The sequence below is a fragment of the Salmo salar genome, chromosome 05 (assembly GCF_965601325.2).
Source record: "Salmo salar chromosome 05, fSalSal1, whole genome shotgun sequence".
In the NCBI taxonomy this organism is placed as follows: domain Eukaryota; kingdom Metazoa; phylum Chordata; class Actinopteri; order Salmoniformes; family Salmonidae; genus Salmo; species Salmo salar.
The window spans coordinates 15229764-15243283 of record NC_138295.1 but is presented as its reverse complement, the minus strand read 5'-3'; the positions used below and the strand labels follow the sequence as shown (position 1 = coordinate 15243283).

At 40.9% G+C, this 13520-nt stretch overlaps 1 protein-coding gene across 6 annotated transcripts in view; it reads right to left on the bottom strand.

Annotated features, from left to right (window-relative positions):
* The window catches only part of n4bp3 (NEDD4 binding protein 3), a 74484-nt gene that overhangs the window by 20143 nt on the left and 40821 nt on the right, over window positions 1-13520 (bottom strand). For 5 of the 6 annotated variants that reach the window (XR_006769828.2, XR_006769829.2, XM_045717931.2 and 2 more), the window contains exons 2-4: window positions 11864-12143; window positions 10919-11096; window positions 4243-4452 (exon numbers count right to left, since the gene is read on the bottom strand). Coding sequence is in view for 4 of the 6 variants with exons in the window: in XM_045717931.2 (XP_045573887.1) it covers window positions 4243-4452; window positions 10919-11096; window positions 11864-12123 (648 nt within the window). In the remaining 2 variants the exon portion in view is untranslated. The remainder of the gene's footprint in view (window positions 1-4242; window positions 4453-10918; window positions 11097-11863; window positions 12144-13520) is intronic. The other variant, XM_014198743.3, reaches the window with a different exon arrangement.

The window sequence follows — 13520 nt, the reverse complement described above, 5'->3', positions numbered from 1 at the left end:
TTTCATTATGAGACTGAAAATAAGACAAGGGTTAAGATTGACTGCTATCGTTGTAAAATATTACAAAGTATTTTAAGAGTTTATTCGGAAGATAACAGCTCTATAAACGTTCTTCCGTGGTGCCCCGACTTTCTAGTTAATTACATTTACATGATTAGCTTAATCAGGTAATATTAATTACAGAGAAATCATTTTATAAGTTAGCATGTCATATCACTTAATCCGGCATAGCCAAAGACACGACAACTATCATCACCCCTATCATCATAATCACCATTAATATGAACTATCACCACTATCATCACCTCTATCATCATAATCACCATTAATATGAACTATCACCACTATCATCACCTCTATCATCATAATCACCATTAATATGAACTACCACCACTATCATCATAATCACCATTAATATGAACTATCACCACTATCATCATAATCATCATTAATATGAACTATCACCACTATCATCATAATCACCATTAATATGAACTATCACCACTATCATCATAATCACCATTAATATGAACTATCACCACTAGCATCATAATCACCATTAATATGAACTATCACCACTATCATCATAATCACCATTAATATGAACTATCACCACTATCATCATAATCACCATTAATATGAACTATCACCACTAGCATCATAATCACCATTAATATGAACTATCACCACTATCATCATAATCACCATTAATATGAACTATCACCACTATCATCATAATCACCATTAATATGAACTATCACCACTATCATCATAATCACCATTAATATGAACTACCACCACTATCATCACCCCTATCATCATAATCACCATTAATATGAACTATCACCACTATCATCATAATCACCATTAATATGAACTATCACCACTATCATCATAATCACCATTAATATTAACTATCACCACTATCATCATAATCACCATTAATATGAACTATCACCACTATCATCATAATCACCATTAATGTGAACTATCACCACTATCATCATAATCACCATTAATATGAACTATCACCACTATCATCATAATCACCATTAATATTAACTATCACCACTATCATCATAATCACCATTAATATGAACTATCACCACTATCATCATAATCACCATTAATATGAACTGTCACCACTATCATCACCACTATCATCATAATCACCATTAATATGAACTACCACCACTATTATCATAATCACATTAATATGAACTATCACCACTATCATCATAATCACATTAATATGAACTATCACCACTATGATCACCACTATCATCATAATCACCATTAATATGAACTATCACCACTATCATCATAATCACCATTAATATGAACTATCACCACTATCATCATAATCACCATTAATATGAACTATCACCACTATCATCATAATCACCATTAATATGAACTATCACCACTAGCATCATAATCACCATTAATATGAACTATCACCACTATCATCATAATCACCATTAATATGAACTATCACCACTATCATCATAATCACCATTAATATGAACTATCACCACTAGCATCATAATCACCATTAATATGAACTATCACCACTATCATCACCCCTATCATCATAATCACCATTAATATGAACTATCACCACTATCATCATAATCACCATTAATATGAACTATCACCACTATTATCATAATCACATTAATATTAACTATCACCACTATCATCATAATCACCATTAATATGAACTATCACCACTATCATCATAATCACCATTAATATGAACTATCACCACTATCATCATAATCACCATTAATATGAACTGTCACCACTATCATCACCACTATCATCATAATCACCATTAATATGAACTACCACCACTATTATCATAATCACATTAATATGAACTATCACCACTATCATCATAATCACCATTAATATGAACTATCACCACTATCATCATAATCACCATTAATATGAACTATCACCACTATCATCATAATCACCATTAATATGAACTATCACCACTATCATCATAATCACCATTAATATGAACTATCACCACTATCATCATAATCACCATTAATATGAACTATCACCACTATCATCATAATCACATTAATATGAACTATCACCACTAGCATCATAATCACCATTAATATGAACTATCACCACTATCATCACCCCTATCATCATAATCACCATTAATATGAACTATCACCACTATCATCATAATCACCATTAATATGAACTATCACCACTATCATCATAATCACCATTAATATGAACTATCACCACTAGCATCATAATCACCATTAATATGAACTATCACCACTATCATCATAATCACCATTAATATGAACTATCACCACTATCATCACCACTATCATCATAATCACCATTAATATGAACTATCACCACTAGCATCATAATCACCATTAATATGAACTACCACCACTATCATCATAATCACCATTAATATGAACTATCACCACTATCATCATAATCACCATTAATATGAACTACCACCACTATCATCATAATCACCATTAATATGAACTATCACCACTATCATCATAATCACCATTAATATGAACTATCACCACTATCATCACCCCTATCATCATAATCACCATTAATATGAACTATCACCACTATTATCATAATCACATTAATATGAACTATCACCACTATCATCATAATCACCATTAATATGAACTATCACCACTATCATCATAATCACCATTAATATGAACTATCACCACTAGCATCATAATCACCATTAATATGAACTATCACCACTATCATCACCCCTATCATCATAATCACCATTAATATGAACTATCACCACTATCATCATAATCACCATTAATATGAACTATCACCACTATTATCATAATCACATTAATATTAACTATCACCACTATCATCATAATCACCATTAATATGAACTATCACCACTATCATCATAATCACCATTAATATGAACTATCACCACTATCATCATAATCACCATTAATATGAACTGTCACCACTATCATCACCACTATCATCATAATCACCATTAATATGAACTACCACCACTATTATCATAATCACATTAATATGAACTATCACCACTATCATCATAATCACCATTAATATGAACTATCACCACTATCATCATAATCACCATTAATATGAACTATCACCACTATCATCATAATCACCATTAATATGAACTATCACCACTATCATCATAATCACCATTAATATGAACTATCACCACTATCATCATAATCACCATTAATATGAACTATCACCACTATCATCATAATCACATTAATATGAACTATCACCACTAGCATCATAATCACCATTAATATGAACTATCACCACTATCATCACCCCTATCATCATAATCACCATTAATATGAACTATCACCACTATCATCATAATCACCATTAATATGAACTATCACCACTATCATCATAATCACCATTAATATGAACTATCACCACTAGCATCATAATCACCATTAATATGAACTATCACCACTATCATCATAATCACCATTAATATGAACTATCACCACTATCATCACCACTATCATCATAATCACCATTAATATGAACTATCACCACTAGCATCATAATCACCATTAATATGAACTACCACCACTATCATCATAATCACCATTAATATGAACTATCACCACTATCATCATAATCACCATTAATATGAACTATCACCACTATCATCACCTCTATCATCATAATCACCATTAATATGAACTATCACCACTAGCATCATAATCACCATTAATATGAACTATCACCACTATCATCATAATCACCATTAATATGAACTACCACCACTATCATCATAATCACCATTAATATGAACTATCACCACTATCATCATAATCACCATTAATATGAACTATCACCACTATCATCACCCCTATCATCATAATCACCATTAATATGAACTATCACCACTATTATCATAATCACATTAATATGAACTATCACCACTATCATCATAATCACCATTAATATGAACTATCACCACTATCATCATAATCACCATTAATATGAACTATCACCCCTATCATCATAATCACCATTAATATTAACTATCACCACTATCATCATAGTACATTGGACAGTATTGATAAAGTCCCTTCCTGACGTTTTAAAAGAACACTAGTAACACATACACTGCACATGTTTCAGGACCAGACACAAATCACCAGACTAAAACGGTGGCATGTGCAGGGGCACCTTGTTTCCGCTTGAGGTGGGTCCTCCATGGCGGGAGGGTGAGGAGGAGGAAGAGGAGGTGGAGACCGCTCTAGGTGTGTGTGCGTAGGCCCGGTGGAGCCCGTTGGACAGGCCCTGGTCTGAGTCCTCCATCTTGGCAGGGTAGAGGTTCTGCATGGAACTGAAGTTCTTGGGTGTGACGGGCTTGAAGGCAGACGGCCTGAGACGAGACTGGAGGGAGAGAGGGAGATTAGAGGAGTTAGTACGTGAAACTGTCAGGGTGGAGAGAGAGAGAGACGCAAGGTAGAGTCAGACAGGTAGAGATATAGAGAGACAGACAGGGAGAGAGGTAACGAGAGACAGGTAGAGAGGGCAGATGTATGGTAGAGGTATAGAGAGACAGACAGGGAGAGAGGTAACGAGAGACAGGTAGAGAGGGCAGATGGTATGGTAGAGGTATAGAGAGACAGACAGGGAGAGAGATATAGAGAGACAGACAGGTAGAGAGGTAACGAGAGACAGGTAGAGAGGGCAGATGGTATGGTAGAGGTATAGAGAGACAGACAGGGAGAGAGGTAACGAGAGACAGGTAGAGAGGGCAGATGTATGGTAGAGGTATAGAGAGACAGACAGGTAGAGAGGTAACGAGAGACAGGTAGAGAGGTAACGAGAGACAGGTAGAGAGGGCAGATGTATGGTAGAGGTATAGAGAGACAGACAGGGAGAGAGGTAACGAGAGACAGGTAGAGAGGGCAGATGTATGGTAGAGGTATAGAGAGACAGACAGGTAGAGAGGTAACGAGAGACAGGTAGAGAGGTAACGAGAGACAGGTAGAGAGGGCAGATGTATGGTAGAGGTATAGAGAGACAGACAGGGAGAGAGGTAACGAGAGACAGGTAGAGAGGGCAGATGGTATGGTAGAGGTATAGAGAGACAGACAGGGAGAGAGATATAGAGAGACAGACAGGTAGAGAGGTAACGAGAGACAGGAAGAGAGGGCAGATGGTATGGTAGAGGTATAGAGAGACAGACAGGGAGAGAGGTAACAAGAGACAGGTAGAGAGGGCAGATGTATGGTAGAGGTATAGAGAGACAGACAGGTAGAGAGGTAACGAGAGACAGGTAGAGAGGGCAGATGTATGGTAGAGGTATAGAGAGACAGACAGGGAGAGAGGTAACGAGAGACAGGTAGAGAGGGCAGATGGTATGGTAGAGGTATAGAGAGACAGACAGGGAGAGAGATATAGAGAGACAGACAGGTAGAGAGGTAACGAGAGACAGGTAGAGAGGGCAGATGGTATGGTAGAGGTATAGAGAGACAGACAGGGAGAGAGATATAGAGAGACAGACAGGTAGAGAGGTAACGAGAGACAGGAAGAGAGGGCAGATGGTATGGTAGAGGTATAGAGAGACAGACAGGTAGAGAGGTATAGAGAGACAGACAGCTAGAGAGGTATAGAGAGACAGACAGGTAGAGAGGTATAGAGAGACAGACAGGTAGAGAGGTATAGAGAGACAGACAGGTAGAGAGGTATAGAGAGACAGACAGGCTAGACAGGTATAGAGAGATAGACAGGTAGAGAGATATAGAGAGACAGACAGGGAGAGAGATATAGAGAGACAGACAGGGAGAGAGATATAGAGAGACAGACAGGTAGAGAGGTATAGAGAGACAGACAGGTAGAGAGGAATAGAGAGACAGACAGGTAGAGAGATATAGAGACAGACAGGCTAGAGAGGTATAGAGAGAAAAACAGGGAGAGAGGTATAGAGAGACAGACAGGTAGAGAGCTATAGAGAGACAGACAGGTAGAGGTATAGAGAGACAGAGGGAGAGAGGTATAGAGAGACAGAGGGAGAGAGGTATAGAGAGACAGACAGGTAGAGGTATAGAGAGACAGAGGGAGAGAGGTATAGAGAGACAGACAGGGAGAGAGGTATAGAGAGACAGACAGGGAGAGAGGTATAGAGAGACAGACAGGTAGAGAGGGGAAATGGCATGCTGGAGGTATAGAGAGACAGACAGGGAGAGAGGGGAGATGGCATGTTGGAGGTGTAGAGAGACAGACAGGTAGAGAGATATAGAGAGACAGTCAGGTAGAGGGGAGATGGCATGCTGGAGGTATAGAGAGACAGACAGGTAGAGAGGTTTAGAGAGACAGACAGGGAGAGAGGTTTAGAGAGATAGAGAGGGGAGATGGCATGCTGGAGGTATAGAGAGACAGACAGGTAGAGAGGTATAGAGAGATAGAGAGGGGAGATGGCATGTGGGAGGTATAGAGAGACAGACAGGTAGAGAGGTATAGAGAGATAGAGAGGGGAGATGGCATGCTGGAGGTATAGAGACAGACATGTAGAGAGGGGAGATGGCAAGCTGGAGGTATAGAGAGACAGACAGGTAGAGAGGGGAGATGGCATGCTGGAGGTATAGAGAGACAGACAGGTAGAGAGGGGAGATGGCATGCTGGAGGTATAGAGAGACAGACAGGTAGAGAGGTTTAGAGAGACAGACAGGGAGAGGGGAGATGGCATGCTGGAGGTATAGAGAGACAGACAGGGAGAGGGGAGATGGCATGCTGGAGGTATAGAAAGACAGACAGGTAGAGGGGAGATGACATGCTGGAGGTATAGAGAGACAGACAGGTAGAGAGTTTTAGAGAGACAGACAGGGAGAGGGGAGATGGCATGCTGGAGGTATAGAGAGACAGACAGGTAGAGGGGTTCGGAGAGACAGACAGGGAGAGGGGAGATGGCATGCTGGAGGTATAGAGAGACAGACAGGTAGAGAGGTTCAGAGAGACAGACAGGGAGAGGGGAGATGGCATGCTGGAGGTATAGAGAGACAGACAGGTAGAGAGGTTCAGAGAGACAGACAGGGAGAGGGGAGATGGCATGCTGGAGGTGATGAATTCACCCTACTACACTGCTCAGTCTTAACAAAGAGGGCTGGAGGGACTGTGTGTGTGTGATTTACACCAGCAAAACACTGAAGGGAGAGGCGTTGGCATCTTATTGAAACATGCTCTTATAAATAACTAATGAAGGACATTTTAAAACACCTCCTCCAGCCTAGCCAGGTAACACCTGGTAGCATGTCATTATGTCTCCTACACACACACACACCGCATGCACCGCACACACAGTCACCACTGGAACGTCATTCATCTATTGCTGCCAGTGACTGATCTGTCCAAGACATGTTGGCTTCAGAGTATTAAAGGACATTCTCTGTCAGAGTATTAAAGGACGTTCTCTGTCAGAGAGACATGTTGGCTTCAGAGTATTAAAGGACGTTCTCTGTCAGAGAGACATGTTGGCTTCAGAGTATTAAAGGACGTTCTCTGTCAGAGAGACATGTTGGCTTCAGAGTATTAAAGGACGTTCTCTGTCAGAGAGACATGTTGGCTTCAGAGTATTAAAGGACGTTCTCTGTCAGAGAGACATGTTGGCTTCAGAGTATTAAAGGACGTTCTCTGTCAGAGAGACATGTTGGCTTCAGAGTATTAAAGGACGTTCTCTGTCAGAGAGACATGTTGGCTTCAGAGTATTAAAGGACGTTCTCTGTCAGAGAGACATGTTGGCTTCAGAGTATTAAAGGACGTTCTCTGTCAGAGAGACATGTTGGCTTCAGAGTATTAAAGGACGTTCTCTGTCAGAGAGACATGTTGGCTTCAGAGTATTAAAGGATGTTCTCTGTCAGAGAGACATGTTGGCTTCAGAGTATTAAAGGACGTTCTCTGTCAGAGAGACATGTTGGCTTCAGAGTATTAAAGGATGTTCTCTGTCAGAGAGACATGTTGGCTTCAGAGTATTAAAGGACGTTCTCTGTCAGAGAGACATGTTGGCTTCAGAGTATTAAAGGACGTTCTCTGTCAGAGAGACATGTTGGCTTCAGAGTATTAAAGGACGTTCTCTGTCAGAGAGACATGTTGGCTTCAGAGTATTAAAGGATGTTCTCTGTCTGGATGTTCTTTGAATTAGCTTTCTTAAGAAGAGTCTAATGTTAAAAAAGATAACTGCAGATGTACATGTTCCTTCCTATACAGTATGTTGTCCCAGAGATATCATCCCTATATGTTGTCCCAGAGATATCATGCCTATACAGTATGTTGTCCCAGGGATATCATCCCTATATGTTGTCCTAGGGATATCATCCCTATATGTTGTCCCAGAGATATCATGCCTATATGTTGTCCCAGAGATATCATCCCTATACAGTATGTTGTCCCAGAGATATCATCCCTATATGTTGTCCCAGAGATATCATGCCTATACAGTATGTTGTCCCAGGGATATCATCCCTATATGTTGTCCTAGGGATATCATCCCTATATGTTGTCCCAGAGATATCATCCCTATATGTTGTCCCAGAGATATCATCCCTATATGTTGTCCCAGAGATATCAGTCCTATATGTTGTCCCAGGGATATCATCCCTATTTGTTGTCCCAAGGATATCATACCTATAAAGCATGTTGTCCCAGGGATATCATGCCTATACAGTATGTTGTTCCACGGATATCATGCCTATACAATATGTTGTCCCAGGGATATCATCCCTATATGTTGTCCCAGGAATATCATCCCTATATGTTGTCCCAGGGATATCATCCCTATATGTTGTCCCAGGGACATCATCCTATACAGTATGTTGTCCCAGGGATAGCATCCCTATATGTTGTCCCAGGAATTTCAGTCCTATATGTTGTCCCAGGGATATCATACATATAAAGCATGTTGTCCCAGGGATATCATCCCTATATGTTGTCCCAGAGATATCATACATATATGTGTCCCAGGAATATCAGTCCTATATGTTGTCCCAGAGATATCATCCCTATATGGGTCCCAGGAATGTCAGTCCTATATGTTGTCCCAGAGATATCATCCCTATATGTGTCCCAGGAATATCAGTCCTATATGTTGTCCCAGGGATATCATACATATAAAGCATGTTGTCCCAGGGATATCATGCCTATACAGTATGTTGTTCCACGGATATCATGCCTATACAATATGTTGTCCCAGGGATATCATCCCTATATGTTGTCCCAGGGATATCATCCCTTTATGTTGTCCCAGGGACATCATCCCAATACAATATGTTGTCTCAGGGATATCATGCCTATACAGTATGTTGTCCCGGGATATCATACCTATACAGTATGTTGTCCCGGGATATCATACCTATACAGTATGTTGTCCCGGGGATATTATTCCTATATGTTGTCCTGGGGATATCATCCCTATATGTTGTCCCGGGGATATCATCCCTATATGTTGTCCCAGAGATATCATGCCTATATGTTGTCCTGGGGTTATCATCCCTATATGTTGTCCCGGGGATATCATTCCTATATGTTGTCCTGGGGATATCATCCCTATATGTTGTCCCGGGGATATCATCCCTATATGTTGTCCCGGGGATATCATTCCTATACAGTATGTTGTCCCAGGGATATCATCCATATATGTTGTCCCAGAGATATCATCCCTATATGTTGTCCCAGAGATATCATCCCTATATGTTGTCCCAGGGATATCATCCCTATATGTTGTCCCAGGGATATCATCCCTATATGTTGTCCCAGAGATATCATCCCTATATGTTGTCCCAGAGATATCATCCCTATATGTTGTCCCAGAGATATCATCCCGATATGTGTCCCAGGGACATCATCCCTATATGTTGTCCCGGGGATATCATTCCTATACAGTATGTTGTCCAGGGGATATCATCCCTATATGTTGTCCCGGGGATATCATTCCTATACAGTATGTTGTCCCAGAGATATCATCCCTATATGTTGTCCCAGAGATATCATCCCTATATGTTGTCCCAGGGATATCATCCCTATATGTTGTCCCAGGGATATCATCCCTATATGTTGTCCCAGGGATATCATCCCTATATGTTGTCCCAGAGATATCATCCCTATATGTTGTCCCAGAGATATCATCCCTATATGTGTCCCAGGGACATCATCCCTATATGTTGTCCCGGGGATATCATTCCTATACAGTATGTTGTCCCAGGGATATCATCCCTATATGTTGTCCCAGAGATATCATACCTATATGTTGCCCCAGGGACATCATCCCTATATGTTGTCCCAGAGATATCATCCCTATATGTTGTCCCAGAGATATCATCCCTATATGTTGTCCCAGAGATATCATCCCTATATGTTGTCCCAGAGATATCATCCCTATATGTGTCCCAGGGATATCATCCCTATATGTGTCCCAGAGATATCATCCCTATATGTGTCCCAGGGATATCATCCCTATATGTTGTCCCAGAGATATCATCCCTATATGTGTCCCAGGGATATCATCCCTATATGTTGTTCCAGGGATATCATCCCTATATGTTGTCCCAGAGATATCATCCCTATATGTGTCCCAGGGATATCATCCCTATATGTTGTTCCAGGGATATCATCCCTATATGTTGTCCCAGAGATATCATCCCTATATGTTGTCCCAGGGATATCATCCCTATATGTGTCCCAGGGATATCATCCCTATATGTTGTCCCAGAGATATCATCCCTATATGTGTCCCAGGGATATCATCCCTATATGTTGTTCCAGGGATATCATCCCTATATGTGTCCCAGAGATATCATCCCTATATGTGTCCCAGGGATATCATCCCTATATGTTGTTCCAGGGATATCATCATTCTTCTTACCTTCTCATACTTCCCTCTAATGGGCAGTGAGTTCTTTGACACGTCCACCTCAGTTCTGTCTTTGTGGTAGAACTTGATGTGTTCCTCCTCATGTCCATGCTCTCTCTTCATGGACTGCATGCTGGAGAAGATGTCCTTCCTGCTGCTGCCTGGACCGCTACCCGCTTTGGCCTCTTTCCTGGTGCGGATCATTATAAAGCTTTTCATTCAGGCTTCAAGTCAATTGATAACCAATCAAGTCAATTGATAACCTGTTCTCCTGAGCGATAACAGCTTGTTATGAAAATGATTTATATTCGAGTTTGGAAGAAAGGTATTTCACTGTACTGAGGCATGTGACATTAAAACTTGAAACAAATGAAAATGATTTTGATTTCATCGAGCTACAACTTTATATTGTAATAGCCTACTTCCCAAATATGTGAGTCAAAACCTCCTACCAGCTCACTATGTGTGGCACCCACCTGGCAGTAGCACTAACACCACTATGGAATCACAGGTGATGTTATTACCCAAGAGCATCATTAATGCCTTCTATTTGAAACAGACAACTCTTTACCGCTTTCTCTGCACTATGGAATACATAGACTCTCTACTGTAAAACCCATCTGGGTGATGAAACACAGCAGCTATTTTATACCTATCAGAGAGTTCACTAACCTGGTGATGTTGATGAAACATGGCAGCCATTTTGTGCCTATCAGAGAGCTCACTAACCTGGTGATGTTGATGAAACATTGCAGCCATTTTGTGCCTATCAGAGAGCTCACTAACCTGGTGATGTTGATGAAACACGGCAGCCATTTTGTGCCTATCAGAGAGCTCACTAACCTGGTGATGTTGATGAAACACGACAGCCATTTCGTGCCTATCAGAGAGCTCACTAACCTGGTGATGTTGATGAAACATGGCAGCCATTTTGTGCCTATCAGAGAGCTCACTAACCTGGTGATGTTGAGGTAGTTGAGCAACTCTCTCTGGTTGAAGCCTTTCTTTAATAACCTGTTGGTCTGCCTGGGTCCCACCTGGGGCACGGCCCGGCTGCCTTTAGCTGGGGACGCGTCTGGGCGCTCCACTAGGCTGCCTACACTACCCATACTGAACCGGTCCAATAGGGCTGTGGGCCGGATAGGGGTCGAAATGGGATCACGGAATGTCTTGCTGGGGTTGTGGGTCAGAGGAAGGGTTTGGACCGACGTTGCCATTGGTTACAGAACAGGGAACTCTTGAGGTAGAGGAGACAAGAGGAAGAAAGAGGTTTAGAAACAGAGAATGGATATAAACCAACTGTTCTGATTCAGAACCCTGTAAAATATCAGCTTTGCCATCATAAACCATTATCACCATGACAACTTCCTATTCACCTTCTAACTGTACTCTGTAATATCTTATCTGTAATAGCTTATCTCTGTAATATCTTATCTCTGTAATATCTTATCTGTAATATCTTATCTGTAATATCTTATCTCTGTAATATCTCTGTAATATCTTATCTCTGTAATATCTTATCTCTGTAATATCTCTGTAATATCTTATCTCTGTAATATCTTATCTCTTTGGCAATAAACCATCTTAACCAAGACCAAGTTGTTTACAGTATGCCTTCAGCTGTCTGTCTGTCTGTCTGTCTGTCTGTCTGTCTGTCTGTCTGTCTGTCTGTCTGTCTGTCTGTCTGTCTGTCTGTCTGTCTGTCTGTCTGTCTGTCTGTCTGTCTGTCTGTCTGTCTGTCTGTCTGTCTGTCTGTCTGTCTGTCTGTCTGTCTTCCTCTGTTCATCTGATCACTTTAATAAACCATATTAACTTGTAGGTGGTCCCATTCCCTCTGTCTTCCTCAGTATTTCCCCGTAGCCTTTACCCTAGTTACCAGTCTGTTGTTGATGTGCATTCCAGTCATACTCCTCCTGTCCTTTTCCCTGTCTGGCTTCATATCTCCTCTCTCAGAGCGTGACTTGACATGTGGCTCCTCTGTGATCAGCTGTGTGTGTGTGTGTGTGTGTGTGTGTGTGTGTGTGTGTGTGTGTGTGTGTGTGTGTGTGTGTGTGTGTGTGTGTGTGTGTCGAGGCAGTTTTGTGCAGTCAGTGACCCACCTAAAACCTTTAGAATAAACCCACCTAAGCTGTGATCTATTCTTAATAAATGAGTCCCATAGTGCAAAGCCACACAGCACAACAACCGTATGGTCCAACAACGCTCAACTACTAGCTTATCATAGAGCAACATAAAGAACCAAAACACTTACCTATAGTTATTAACACTTCAAAATCCCAAATAACGCATTAACCTCCTGCCAGAGACGCCTCATGAGAAGTAAACTAAAAGATATGATCACAGATGTAGAGTGTAGTGTGTGTGTAGAGTGTGTGTGAGAGCCTCTTGGGGAAGAGGAGCAGATAACATATGCACCATCAGAAGCCTGTTATGTAACTGTATGTGTGTGTGTATGTGTGTGTGTAGGTGTGTGTGTGTGTGTGTGTGTGTATTCTCCCTCCGTGATGCTACTGACTACAGCAAATCCTAATTGTCTGATAAAGAGACAGAGTGCTTTGAATCAGGCAGCAGGGACAGACGAGGATGTTCCTTTATAATCAGGCAGCAGGGACAG